We start from the raw sequence: 13,070 nt of genomic DNA on the forward strand, positions 1-13,070 counted from the left end.
GTAGGGATTCAAATGTTCTGATGTCAAATGTTGACCTTTCTGATTGACAAGCTCAGCATCTTAGCCGCTGAGCCACCATGCCCCCACCTTATCTTATGTCTGTCTTATTGAATATTGTGCATAATGTTTGAGGAATATTCTTACATTTTTTTGATGTTTTCTTTAGAATGGTGAAACTCAAAAAGGAAAAATACATTGGAGATCTTCTTGAATAAGACCATGCAAAGCATTTGAAGGAGATGCTTCACAATGCATATTAGTATGAATGAAACACCACTCTTCAAATTTGCAAGGCTTATGCTTCAAAAGCTGTTCTCAATTATCTGTGTGTGCACAAACAACATTTCCAAAGAACCCATTATAAAGTGAAATGAACATGCATACACAAGCATATGAGATGACGAGGAACTCTTTTCTAGGAGTTGTGCAATTTGTGTAAAAGACACAACTTCTGTAAGAATTCTGAGAGAAAGGCTTCATTCACACTAATGTATGCTTTCAAATATTGCTTTCAAATGCTTTGCACAATCCTATTGTTAAACAATTTAGGATTGCTTTGGCTGGTTCTTCTCAAACAATGGACCTTGGGAGTATTTCAGAATAAAGTATTTACTTATTTTTTTCTGTTTCCTCTCATTGGATTAACAGCACATCATATCCTAGAGACACATACCCTTTCTATTTAACATATTCAGTTCAAGTGCATATTTATTTAATCAATTTGTCGATGGTCCATGAAAACATTACAAGCAAACAAAAAAATACACATTGTATTTCTGAGGACATATGATGACAGATTTAGGCTATCCATCCCTCCCTATATTGTTGGCAGTAGCAATAGATAATAATATAAAAACACAGTAGAATCTCTCCAAAACTTCTTTGACTCCAGCATTCTATACATAGTATTCAGCTGGGGATATTTGAGCAGCCTATAAATATAGACAGCAGAGCAACAGCCATTTACACTATAAACACTGTAACAACTGATAATCAGTAACTAATATACAGTCATCAAGACTGGCAGCCATTGATTACAGGTCTTTCATTAATTTATCTAGTCTCTCCCTAAAGTTCTATAAATTGGTATATATCACCACTCCATAAAATAGCAAAATTCTATAATTTAAGCGTGCATTGAATAAAAGTACATTTTATTCTTCATCTCTTGGTTTTATTTTATTGGGGAAAAAAGAAACTTTTCTTGTTTGTATTTTCCATACTTTGCATAGTTTTATGTACCTTTATGTAGTTTCTCCTCTTACTTGCTTTTGCTCTAAACTATAGTCTCAATTTGGTTGGTTTCTAGATCTGTGGACCTAAACTAATTTCTGCGTTAGTTTGGCTATTTCTAAAAATTCTGGGAATTGATTCCCGCATATGGAAGTTGCTTAGGTCAAAAAATACTGCTAAACATTATCTCCCTCACAAGAATGCTCCAACTTACCAATACTTTCAGTTGCTCTTTTCTTTAGTTTGACTAAATGTGCAATATCCTTGTATAGTGATTACAGTGGCTGTGACTGATCAAAACATGACATGATATTTTAGATGTAATCACACAAAAAAAAATATTACACAAAGATATGATTTACAGTTTTATCTCCAGTTCTTCTCTCTGAATTATTTCAAATTGTATGTGGGTTTTTGGGGCAGTTGCCCTTTGGACATCCATTTTCAAAATTAATTTTTTGTTCTTAATTTTTAAAATATACAAAAAGCAAAATACAGTTTCTTAAAGTTGTAATTTGGAAGTTTGAACAATATAAATTTATCTGAGGCTTAATTGTATTGTTTTGATTCTGTGCTAAAAATTGAATTAAAATAGTTTCACTTGCCAAAAAGAAAAGTTTATATTTGGCATAGTGAAATAAGTTGAAAGATTAAAAGTTAAAATTGGAATTTAAATGGTGTGAAACTTCATATCTTATCTGGTGACTGCTTTTTAATTCCCACATTAAATTTGTACATTCTTGCTATCTTCATTTAGGTTATCAAACAACTCTGCTCCAGCAATAAAATATTTGAAAAATATATTGTTCTATTGAAACCTTTGAACCAACCCAGTAATTTGCTTTAGCAACTAATAAAAATTCATATTTGATTGCATGAACATTTTTGCTATATATTTTTCAATCAAAACTTTCTGAATCATTATATTTTTTATGTAAATTGTTAATACAGTCAAAGATACCTTTAAAAATCCCTTGGGAAGAATAAATGTTACTCATCAGTTAATAACTGTAGTTATATAAACATCTAATAACTATATGTGTAATCATTTACTTATTATAAAGCATGCAGTTCTCTCTCTCTCTCTCTCTCTCTTTTTTTTTTTTACAAAATCTTAGATAATAGCTATTTTTTATTATCAGTTTTTTACAGAACTTAATGTTCTTTTAGGCAAACTGTTGCTAAAAAAGGGTTTTAATATAGTATTTAATTTGTTTTTCCCTTAACAAAAAAGAGGCAGACCTTCAAGGAAAGTTTATAATTTGGTCAATTATCAAATTCATGCTTTAAATACAAAAGATTCACTGTTTAATCCTAGCCTCTATATGGAGGGGAGAGGAAGAAAAGTCATTGTACATCTATGTTAACAGTAGTAAAGTAAATGAGAAAAAATCAGCAAGAACCCAGTAGCACATTTGCTGACTATCACATTTATTAAAAAGCATAAGGATTCATTAGCTCAGTTCAGAAGTTAAGACAGCAAAGGTAGATTTTCTGTGTCTGCTCTGTGTCTGCTGGGTGTGCAGTTCCTCATTAGTGAGAAGGCTCTCCTCATCTTAGTTCTGGGATTTCCCTGCCCTGCTGAAATAAAATGCTGTGATATGTAGCTGCCATTCCACCATTGTAACAAAAGAAGAATATGGGAAAGGATCAGTTACTGCTTAGCTACTTCCCCAGAGGTAGTGCTGGCAAGCTGAAAAGTAGATGAAGATCTAGAAGAGAACTGCACAGCTGGATGACAATAGCAGTCCAGGAGGCAAAATTGGCATTTAGACATACCTATTGGGGTTTTGTCTCTATATGCAAAGGACACCAATGTGCTATACTTCTAGAGGATGTCTCTGGTAAACATATCCTAAATAGCATGGTTGGGATTTTGTTACATAAAGATGCCATTCTGCCATGTATGGAATTTATTTTAGTATTCTTAAGGGGTTATAATTTATTAATTTAGTTTTAAAATAATAACTTTTAAAATAATTTGTTTTGTTTTGGTTTGCTCTATGATAAATTTTGAGGTACATGAATAGATATAATGCAAAAATCATTCGATAATTTGATTATCCTGAACTCTGAGATTGGTTTTATAATATTTTGATTTACTGTGATAGCCTAAAGATTTTCAGATATTAGACATATCTGTATTTTTAAATAAATATTGCATTTTAATACAAAACTGACTTTTTACTGAATATATATGATAGTCACATACTTTCTTTTTAAAAACTTAGTACATTCTTTTTCAACGGTGATCATGCACAATTATGTTGAAGAACCTCTACAGTCTCAAGGCTAGAATGAGGAAATTATAGTTACAGGCAATCCAGTAACTCATTTAGTCATAATTCAAAGTTATGATGGTACTGAACAAGGAAACCAATGACTAATTCTTATCATTTTGGCTGTTACAGTGTATCCACACATGATCATAGTTCATAATTATGATAGTTGCAATGTCTCATGGTCATGTGATCTGCTACCTTCACTGCCAATTTCTGACAAGCAAAATCAATGGGGAAGCTGGCAGTAGGTCATTGGTAATTGTGTGATGTCATGTCTAACTATTGTGTGGGATTTGTTTAATGAAGGCACAATTTAAATTGTAACTGTAGTCAGAAGTCAGCATGGTCCCATGACAACATACTTTACAGCCATGTTGCTTAACAACAGAGTTACCAGTCCAAGTTACCATTGTTAAGCAAAGACTACATGTATCTGATAGTCTCTGAAAATGTCCATCCCTGTTTTAAATAAAAGTTTGTTTTTTTAAAAATAAAACTGTGTATCAAAACAGTAGGATCAACATGTTCCCAATAAAAATGATACATGTCTTCTCTCAATTTGTCATACACAAGGCACAATGTGTCAATGAAGGTGAGACTATGATATACCTTTATGGACAGGGAAGAAGAAGAAGAGAAGGAAGACAGGGCATAATCTTTTCAGCAAATGATGCAATCAGTAATATTCTAAACATTCAGGACTCTAGCATTGTTATATTAGTTCTTAATATTTTGAAAAAGGCCCAATGACAAGTATTGAGAAAGAAAAACAGACAGACAGACAGACAGACAGACCAACCGACCATAGGTAGAATAATAGCTGTTTAAGAGTAGTACTGATTATTCTGTTTTAGTTTGGTTTAGTTTAGTAATTATATATCAGCTTACTTCCAATTTCTTTGTTGTAGTTCACATCATGCAAAAATTTGAATGTTTTAGATAAGTTGCCTGTTATCATCACTTGACTATTTTTTTTTAACAAAATCCCTTTTCCCAAATCAGTTTTAAGAAAATATTGTGCCAAATGTGAAATATCATTACAGTCCCCTTGTGATTAATATATTATTGACAGCAGCAAATTACAAAATTGTCTCCTAGGAAAGAAACTGCAGATTAAATGCTGCTGTTTATTAGTGTGCTTGCAGTGCATCAAATATTCCTCTGTAGAGGAATAAAAAGCAGTATCACAGGGACTTTTTTCCTCTATCTTTTGTTCGAATGCATAATTTCATTTTCTTTATAGGTACTGATCCAGGGTGCCATTAAAAAGGAAGTGTAATCACATGGTTTAATTTAAAATTTCACTGATTTACCTTGGTTTATTCGCCTTTTAGATGTTGTTGATAAAGGAAAAATAGCTGAAAATGGTTTTTTAGAAGAATGATATTATGAAATATATATTTTAAACTAAGTGCTCTATAAATTACTGATATGATTTTCTAGATATATTTGTTTCCTATGTCAAGTGACCTTTAATAGTTTTTCTACATTTTGGAGAAATTTGTACTTTTATTTGCTTGGTTTGAAAATTATTTAGGTATGTTTTATAATTCATAACATTTACTCCACTTCCAGCCTTCATGCAGGTTTTAATTTCAGCTACTATAGGTTCATAATCAGAATATATCTGGATCAGTTTCTGATATAGTCTATATCTTTCTAGCTGTAAATGTATACACATTTGAGAGATTTGTAAACATATACTCTCCCCTGTTTATATGTATTGAACATTTTTAAAAAGTTTTTAAGAAGGTGTTCATAGGTAAAATAACAGGGCAATAATTAAGTAGTATTATTACAACAACATTAAGACATAAAGGTTAGATAACTTTTTTCTAGTTTGCTATGGCTAAATTCCATGTAATGACTCATAAAATAGAAAGCAGGTGAGTCAAATTTTACTGTTTAATTAAATAATATAAAATAATACCAGCAAACATTATAAGCTTCATTAACCAAACTATTTTTTTGACTACGAAAGTCAATCAGATTGTAGTTACCTGGTCACAGTTCAAGGAAATGGGAATGAAAAGATTGGTTACTCTATTATATTCATTTTACTATTAAAACTATTTAATAGTAAAAACTATTTATCACCTGTTATATCTGGGAAAAGAGGAAGATAGGATAACAAATATTTATGTCACTGTTATTATGTTGTATTTCAAGTTCACTCTGAAATGATTAAGTCTTGACAGTGGAGAATAGATAGGAAACAAATGAATATAAAAATCAGTGAGATAACGATAGTGTCTGATGGAATCATGGCCTCATTATATAATGAGGTTATAGTGACAGTGCTAACCTTGTAGTCAAACATCATAGCCATTATAGCTTACCAATAAATAATGAAAATAATTGTTTTGGTCACAGGAAAGTCCACTTTTCCACTTTACTCCAGTTAGGCAGATTTTCAGTCTAATGTATGGGCAAATTAGCAGGATTCTTGTTTAAATTTTCAGAAGTGAAATTTATGAAACTGAAACTGATAAAATGCTTGTCTAGATACTATTGAACTACAACTATCATTAACTCTCAGCACTGACCATGCCTTCAGGACTGCTGGGAATTGTAGTTCAGCAATCCCTGGATAATACTTAAGTTCCATGCTCTTGGTCAAGTTAGGAGTTGGCAACTTGTAAACTGTGTGGCAAGAGTCAGCACTCTCCCATGCCGCAATTTTGAATGTAAGGGGTTTCTGTTCATGTTAATTTGTGATTTGGAGGAACTGAAGGAGTGAAATGGGTCCATTAAGCCTTGCAGAAGCTTAAGACAGACATAGCAACCCTTAAAACCTTGAGCATCCTCAGTTGGTCCATATTGTTTTTTATTTATGGGAAGAGGACTAAAGTGCAAAATGAGTGCCTGGAAAAAAATGGTATATAGAATATAGTATATCTTTAGACAGATTCTAATAGCAGTTTAGAATGGGCACCTTTTGATTGCTCTATCAAATGCATACTGTCTTTTCAAGAAATGTAATTATGCTTTCTTTCTCCAGCTTTGCACACTCTTCTTCTCTTCCATTCTCTTTTTCTCCAAATCCTGTTAATGTGTGTACCATAAATAACGGGGTCAGCAGGCACAATTCCACCCCCCCCCACGTCTATATTTATTATACGAGCTTGGATGAGTTTGTGAACATGTCACAGTTTTAGAAAACCCTACCTCATGTTATTACTGGGAAATCTTAAATTTGACATAGTTTAGAAATGATATAGGGCATTTTACCACCAGTTATAAACATTAGTTATAAACTGAATATTTTTCCATTTATATCCTCTGCTATGCATAAAGACTCAGTCTTTCTCACTTTTAACTCTAGATAGGTTTGATTCCCTGGCTAAATGTGCAACAATTATGTTACAGTATTTTTGGAATCCTTGAATACCATCAAGATTTCAGAGTAGAGAGCTAAAGAAACAATAAACTAAGTTATTGTGATCACACTCTATGGCTGCAGAAATGCTCCTTGGAAGATGGTAAAATGCAGGATGGAGTAAATATTTTTTTTTCTTTACTCTGTAAAGAGTAATGGAGAGTGTTCACAGTTGTGCCGAGCATCAAGGAAATCAAGAAATCCAGGCAGTTCAAATGAATATAAAGGTTTATTGCAAGCTTAAGCTCCCTACAAGAATCTGAACCACTAATGGTTAAAGCAAATTTGGCGGCCTCTAAGAATCAATGGTGGACTGGACTTAGATCTCCTGTGGGCACAAAGGGACTTGAGACTGATGATGTGTTTGACTTCTCTCTGTGGCTCAACCTGGTCATCTCCTACTTAAGTCTGGATAAAACCCATTTGCAAACTAGAACAACGAGATACAAGGACAGTTTCCCCCTGCATGCTATCACTGTACTTAACTATTAATTCCCACAACACTGTCAAACGATTTACTAAGACTATATTACTATTATTCTTCTCATCCTTCCTATTACCTATCTCCTTCTACTTATGACTTTAACCTTGTTGCTTGTATCTGTACGATTATATTGTTATATTTCGTTCCTAGTATGATTTGGATTGCTTATTTAGTACCTTCTGACTATCACTAAGTGTTGTATCTTATGATTCTTGATGAATGTATATTTTTATGTACACTAAGAGCTTATTCACTGAAGACAAATTCCTTGCGTGTCCAATCATATTTGGCCAATAAAGAATTCTATTCTATTCTTTTCTGTTCTGTTCTATTCTATTCAAAAAACATTTAAAAGGTGCCATTTCAACTTGTTCTAAGGGTAAATAAGTGAGAAGTGGCTGGAAATCTCAATATCTTTTTTATTTTTTTACAAATGAATACTTGAATCAGGACCATGGTACATGAGAACAGAAGTCAGGCATTTCTCTTCATGCTCTTGTATTACTTAAGCTTAGTGGAGATGCAGGTTAGGAAACAGGTTAGAGTATACTACATAAATAATCAAATCCAAATAACCCCAAACTGTTATTTCTCTTGATTTGTGAAATTTAATTAAAAATGACTAAAAATGACTATAAGCCCAAGAAGCAAGAACAGTTGGGGATTTCCCATCCCTCCGATGCTTTTTGCAGTTCTTCAATTTCAGAACTTTCATAGCATATTTATATGATACTAAATCTTTTAAACTACTTGTTTTGCTAACCTTTTTGTGCATGCTCTTTCCTACTCCAAAATGCATACATTACCTTCTGAAACTAGACTCTATAAAGAATAAGGAATAATTTAGATAATAAAAAATACACTGAATACACTTTTTGCAGCAGCAAAAAGAAGAGTTCTATTTATCATAATACATCCTGTGCAATTTAATTCAAACTCTGTGCTCGATGATAAAAAGATTCTAATGTCTAATTTCAGGGGTTAAAAATAAAAGTACAACCCTTAAATATAAGTTTTCAGATAGATCTGCTTAATTTGACATGCAATATTTTTAGTTTCTTCTGCTCAGAATAGTATAACAATTTGTTTCCTATATGGATTCTCACAAAAAGATTAAAGACATGTTTCTATAAATATTACCTATTTAATGTATTTGCTTAGCTGTTGTTCTGTAGCAAGTAGCACAGATATTCCCAGATTCCTGGCTGTGTGGTCCCTGTTGCAGTTGGAAGCAGAATAGAAACATCTGAAAACTATTATTTGGATTATACATGCTATAGTATCTAATCTTACCTTTAGGATCCGGTTCCTAAATCACAGTTCTTCTCACCCTTTGTATTCCCCAACGTGACACAACTTCTAACATACTTGAAGCATACGGATTCTTTCGATAATACCCAATATAAATTAAAGTGACAACTGGAATAAACTGTAGACATATGGATTTGCCACAAAATTAATAGGGAAAGCAAATTTCTTCAGTTATATAAAAGGAAAAATGAAGGTAGTCTTAGGATCTATCCAATAGTTTTTGTATATGAATACATTTTAATGTTTGTTTTTGTCACTTAAGAATGAATGAATGATATATTTTCAACAATATTGCTTTCTTTTGGAAGAATTTTGATTATTTTCTATTTAGAATTTATTTATTTCTCTTTTTTCTTGTTTCAGAGTATGATATCATCCATTGTAAATAGCACGTATTATGCAAATGTGTCAGCTACTAAGTGCCAGGAATTTGGAAGATGGTATAAAAAGTACAAGAAAATTAAAGGTAAATTGATTTTAATTATCATTCAATGCCAAACCTTTTAACGGATCACGAATACTTGAAATGTGTTATTCTAAAATGATCAAGATGTGCTTACAAAGGCTAGTTTATATAGAGTGTCATCAATATTTTTCCAGATACAAAGATCTTCTTTGGTTGAAGCAGTTTCTCTATGATCTTCAACAATTTTTATAAGTATTGTATCTCAAGGTAAAGAAAGGAATATTTCAAAAGTGCTTTATTCAGTGAAAATACAATCAAAGGAGCTAAATAGCTTCAAGGCCGTTTATGGATCGTTGTTACTTGTAAGACAAAAAGGGAGGGCATTCTTACTATGTTCAGCTTCAAACATTAAAAAGCTCTTCCTGTAGTCCCAGAATTGCCATTGCAACCACCAAGTATTTCGATCAAATTATGGTTTTCTACTTCCTTTCTTCATTCAATTTTTAAAGCTTTTCTTTTTCTCCCATCCCTCACCATTTTTAAAAAAAATAAGTGTACAGTTAATTGTTAAATATAGAAAAGCAGAATAAGACCTTGATTTGAATTAGGAGGTCAAGGATCTAAGCCCAAAGAGTTTTCTGGATAACTATGTGATGCTGCTAATTAGAATTTGAATTTAAAACTCATTGGGAATGTGTGTGCATGTATATGTATGCATGTGGGGCAATGGAAGATTACAGCCTCTGTGAAATAAACACAAGCTGCTTTAACATGGCTCATATAGTGTTGATTCTTTAGCTACAACAAATGGGAGGAAAACAGCAATGAAAAAATTACTATAGGTGTACTTACTGAAAAATAAACAGAACCCAACTTTATCATCATCATCATCATCTCCAGGAGCTTTTGTTATATTTTGTTTTCATATTGTTTCATTTATAGTATTTATAAATGAGAATTGACTTTATATGTAAGATGAAAGTTTTAGTTTCAGAAACTATTTTAGTGTATTCCTGTGGATTTAAAAATAAGTGTCAAGTTATGAATCTGGTCAGCAAGATCAGCCATCATTCAAGGTCAATCCAGTTGAAGCAACCACCGTTGTACACATATATCTTAATTTCTGTTACATTAAACTAATTGTAAAAAAGCTATTCTAATTTAATATTGCAAATGGAAAATGACGAAGAGCTTCAAAATCATTTTATTGGCATTTCAGTTGAACATAATCTGCTCTGTGAAATGTGTTTCTGATTTATCCACTAATGTCTCTTTTAATAAAGCAGTGGGAACTAACTGGTTCCTTCTTAATCAAAACCATGATTTCCTAAACATAAGCTATGAGATTTTGTTACAAGTTGCCACATACAGATCTCTTTGGTCAATCCTTTCCCCTCCTGTTCTGTTGAACTAAACAAACAGTAAAATAATTATACATACAGAAAGATCAAAGTGAATATGACTAATGCATAGCAAAAATTTTAAAAACTTTCTGAAAGGAAAAAAAAGCATTAGGTTGCAGAACATATATTTAATGTTTAAACAAATATGAGAAACTGAACAATCAATATTTGATATCATTAGCAACAGATGTAGAAGTTATATGCAAAGACCACTTGAAATAAACAGGTTATAGCTGTGGAATCCATTACATATTCAACATTGCTATTATGCATAGCTCATATCAACTTTTGTCTTTATATCATTCAGGCTTGCATTTTGTATTGGTGAGATCTGCATCTATTGGCATACAAGCTTCTAAAATTTGATTGCAGTCCATTAAAATTGGTACTAGAAAAAAATTATATAGACTGTATCATTTTTGGGATTACTTGCTCCTTTGTAATCCTCCTATCATTTCCTTTTCCTTTTCATAATTTGTGTTTGAAATTTTATATTGTACATTTATAAGGAAGATTTATCTTAGCAATTAATAGAACTTTGTAATAATAATTATGACTACAAGAATTATGAATAATAAACCTAGTAAGAATAATAGCAGTGACATTTGCAAGGCAGAGGGGTGTATATAGAAAAAATTAAATATGAAATCTTACTTATCTAGGCTTTCATTCAAAACATAGATCAATTTTACCATTTTTGTGAAACTCCCAGCCTGCCAAGGAGGAGGGATCAAGTGAGGAATTAGCCTGGAGTCACCATGCAACTGCAAAAGGGCTAGGATCAACCTTCCCCCACCCAATTTCCTTGGAGTTTTATCTAATTGTTCCTAAGAGTAGGCTTCAAGACTGGGGTGATTCCTGTGTTATAGGCAGAGCATAATAAAGTAGTTACCTTGAACTCTGCATGTTGTTTGTGCCTGACAACCATAAACCAATTGAAACTGGACTTTGAGGGGTGAAATCAATACAGATCCATCAATATGTGCTCTGCAACTTGCTTATATGAGTTGTGCCATAATTTTTTTTCCTACCATTTATGGATACACAAAATTCAGGAAAAATATTTCTTTTTTTTTAATATGTAGCTGATCAAATTTAGTATCTCACTGAGATATATTCACAATGGTATTTTTTAATTAACTTGATAGGCACTCAAATGGTTAGATGTGGATGGTGAAAAGTTTATATATTATCAGTTCATATCACGTTGACCAGAGGCGGGTTCCTACCTGTTCCTACCAAATAGGTAATAACTTGGACTGCCACGCCCCCGAACCAGTTCTCTCGCTGGCGCCTATGGCGCCACCATCTTGTTTTTTTCTTCTGCGCAGGCACAGAAGTATTTTTAGTACTGCGGATGCGCGCCTCAAGCACGCCTCAAGCACACAGCGCATCCTTGAGTGGACCGGCAGTAGCAGCAGCCAGAACCCACCCGTGACGTTGACGTCTTCTATAATTTATTTTTTATTATTTCTTAAATAAATTATATGGTTGCCCCTCTCACGGAAAGTAACTTTGGTTGCTGTACAGCAGTAATTTTTTTATTATATATAGTACCTATTTTAAGTCATTTTATGTATCCTTTGTTCTGCCTTTCTTTTAGTAAAAAAGAACAAAGTAAAAAAAAAGAATGAAAGAGAAAAGAAGAAAAAACAATATAACAATATAAGGGTTTTTGTATTAATTTTATAGAAAAGATTTTCAATGAAGGATGACACTATCTCAAATCAAATAAAATCTTTATTATGGGCACAGCTAATGTAAAGCATATTTCATTGTAATCATCCACACAAATTCCAAGTCTGTAAGCAAATCCTTCTGAAATTTCAAACAGCATCACTCTTCTCTTTTCTGTATTTTATAACTTTGAAAGTTTGTGTAAATGAGACCCATTGCATAGAATAAGCAGTTAAGTGGTATGGGCTGTAAAAAGCCAGATGACCACTAGATAGCAGCAAAGAGCTTTTATTGTCACTGGTCTTATTTAGTGATTGTCTGGATTTTTGAAACAAAGATCTGATAGTTCTACTGTAATAGTTCTAATTGTGATCTGTTTATAAAGTTCTATACAGTAGGCTCTATTCAATGCTGTGAAATGCAGCTTATGCTATACATTCCTTTGGGGTACGGAAAAAAGAAGACAAAATCAATTCTGCCAATATTTCTTTCAAAAGAGGGGTTTGCTTCCATGGAAGTTTGCAGAAGATGCAAATTTAGTCATAGGTAGAACTAGAACTCATGGTCTCCCAGATCCTAGCCTGGTATCTTAACCACTATATCAAATTGGCTCTCCATGGCAATATTAATAGGCTTAAAAACTAATTGTAATCCTGAATTATTGATGATCAATGTTTTATGAGGCAACTCTATTTGTCATGGAAACTGATTCTTGAGTTCCCATTAGTGGGTGGCTGTTATGTTCTTATTGTGTTTGTAGGCTTTTTATAGATATCTGCTTGGCCATTTTTGATATAGAATTCTGGATAAGGTGGGCCTTTGAGCTGATTCAGAACTTGATCTTGTGTTCTTAAAAATTACAACTACTTTCTAAACAATTAATATATTAATGTGA

The 13,070-nt window shown here is 32.5% G+C and overlaps 1 protein-coding gene across 3 annotated transcripts in view; it reads left to right on the forward strand.

Moving 5' to 3' along the window:
- The window catches only part of SATB2 (SATB homeobox 2), a 251,593-nt gene that overhangs the window by 173,736 nt on the left and 64,787 nt on the right, over positions 1–13,070 (forward strand). For all 3 annotated transcript variants that reach the window (XM_032229135.1, XM_032229143.1, XM_032229151.1), the window contains exon 6: positions 9,053–9,155. In XM_032229135.1, coding sequence (XP_032085026.1) covers positions 9,053–9,155 — 103 coding nt within the window. The remainder of the gene's footprint in view (positions 1–9,052; positions 9,156–13,070) is intronic.

Source organism: Thamnophis elegans, chromosome 1, assembly GCF_009769535.1.
Source record: "Thamnophis elegans isolate rThaEle1 chromosome 1, rThaEle1.pri, whole genome shotgun sequence".
Lineage (NCBI taxonomy): Eukaryota > Metazoa > Chordata > Lepidosauria > Squamata > Colubridae > Thamnophis > Thamnophis elegans.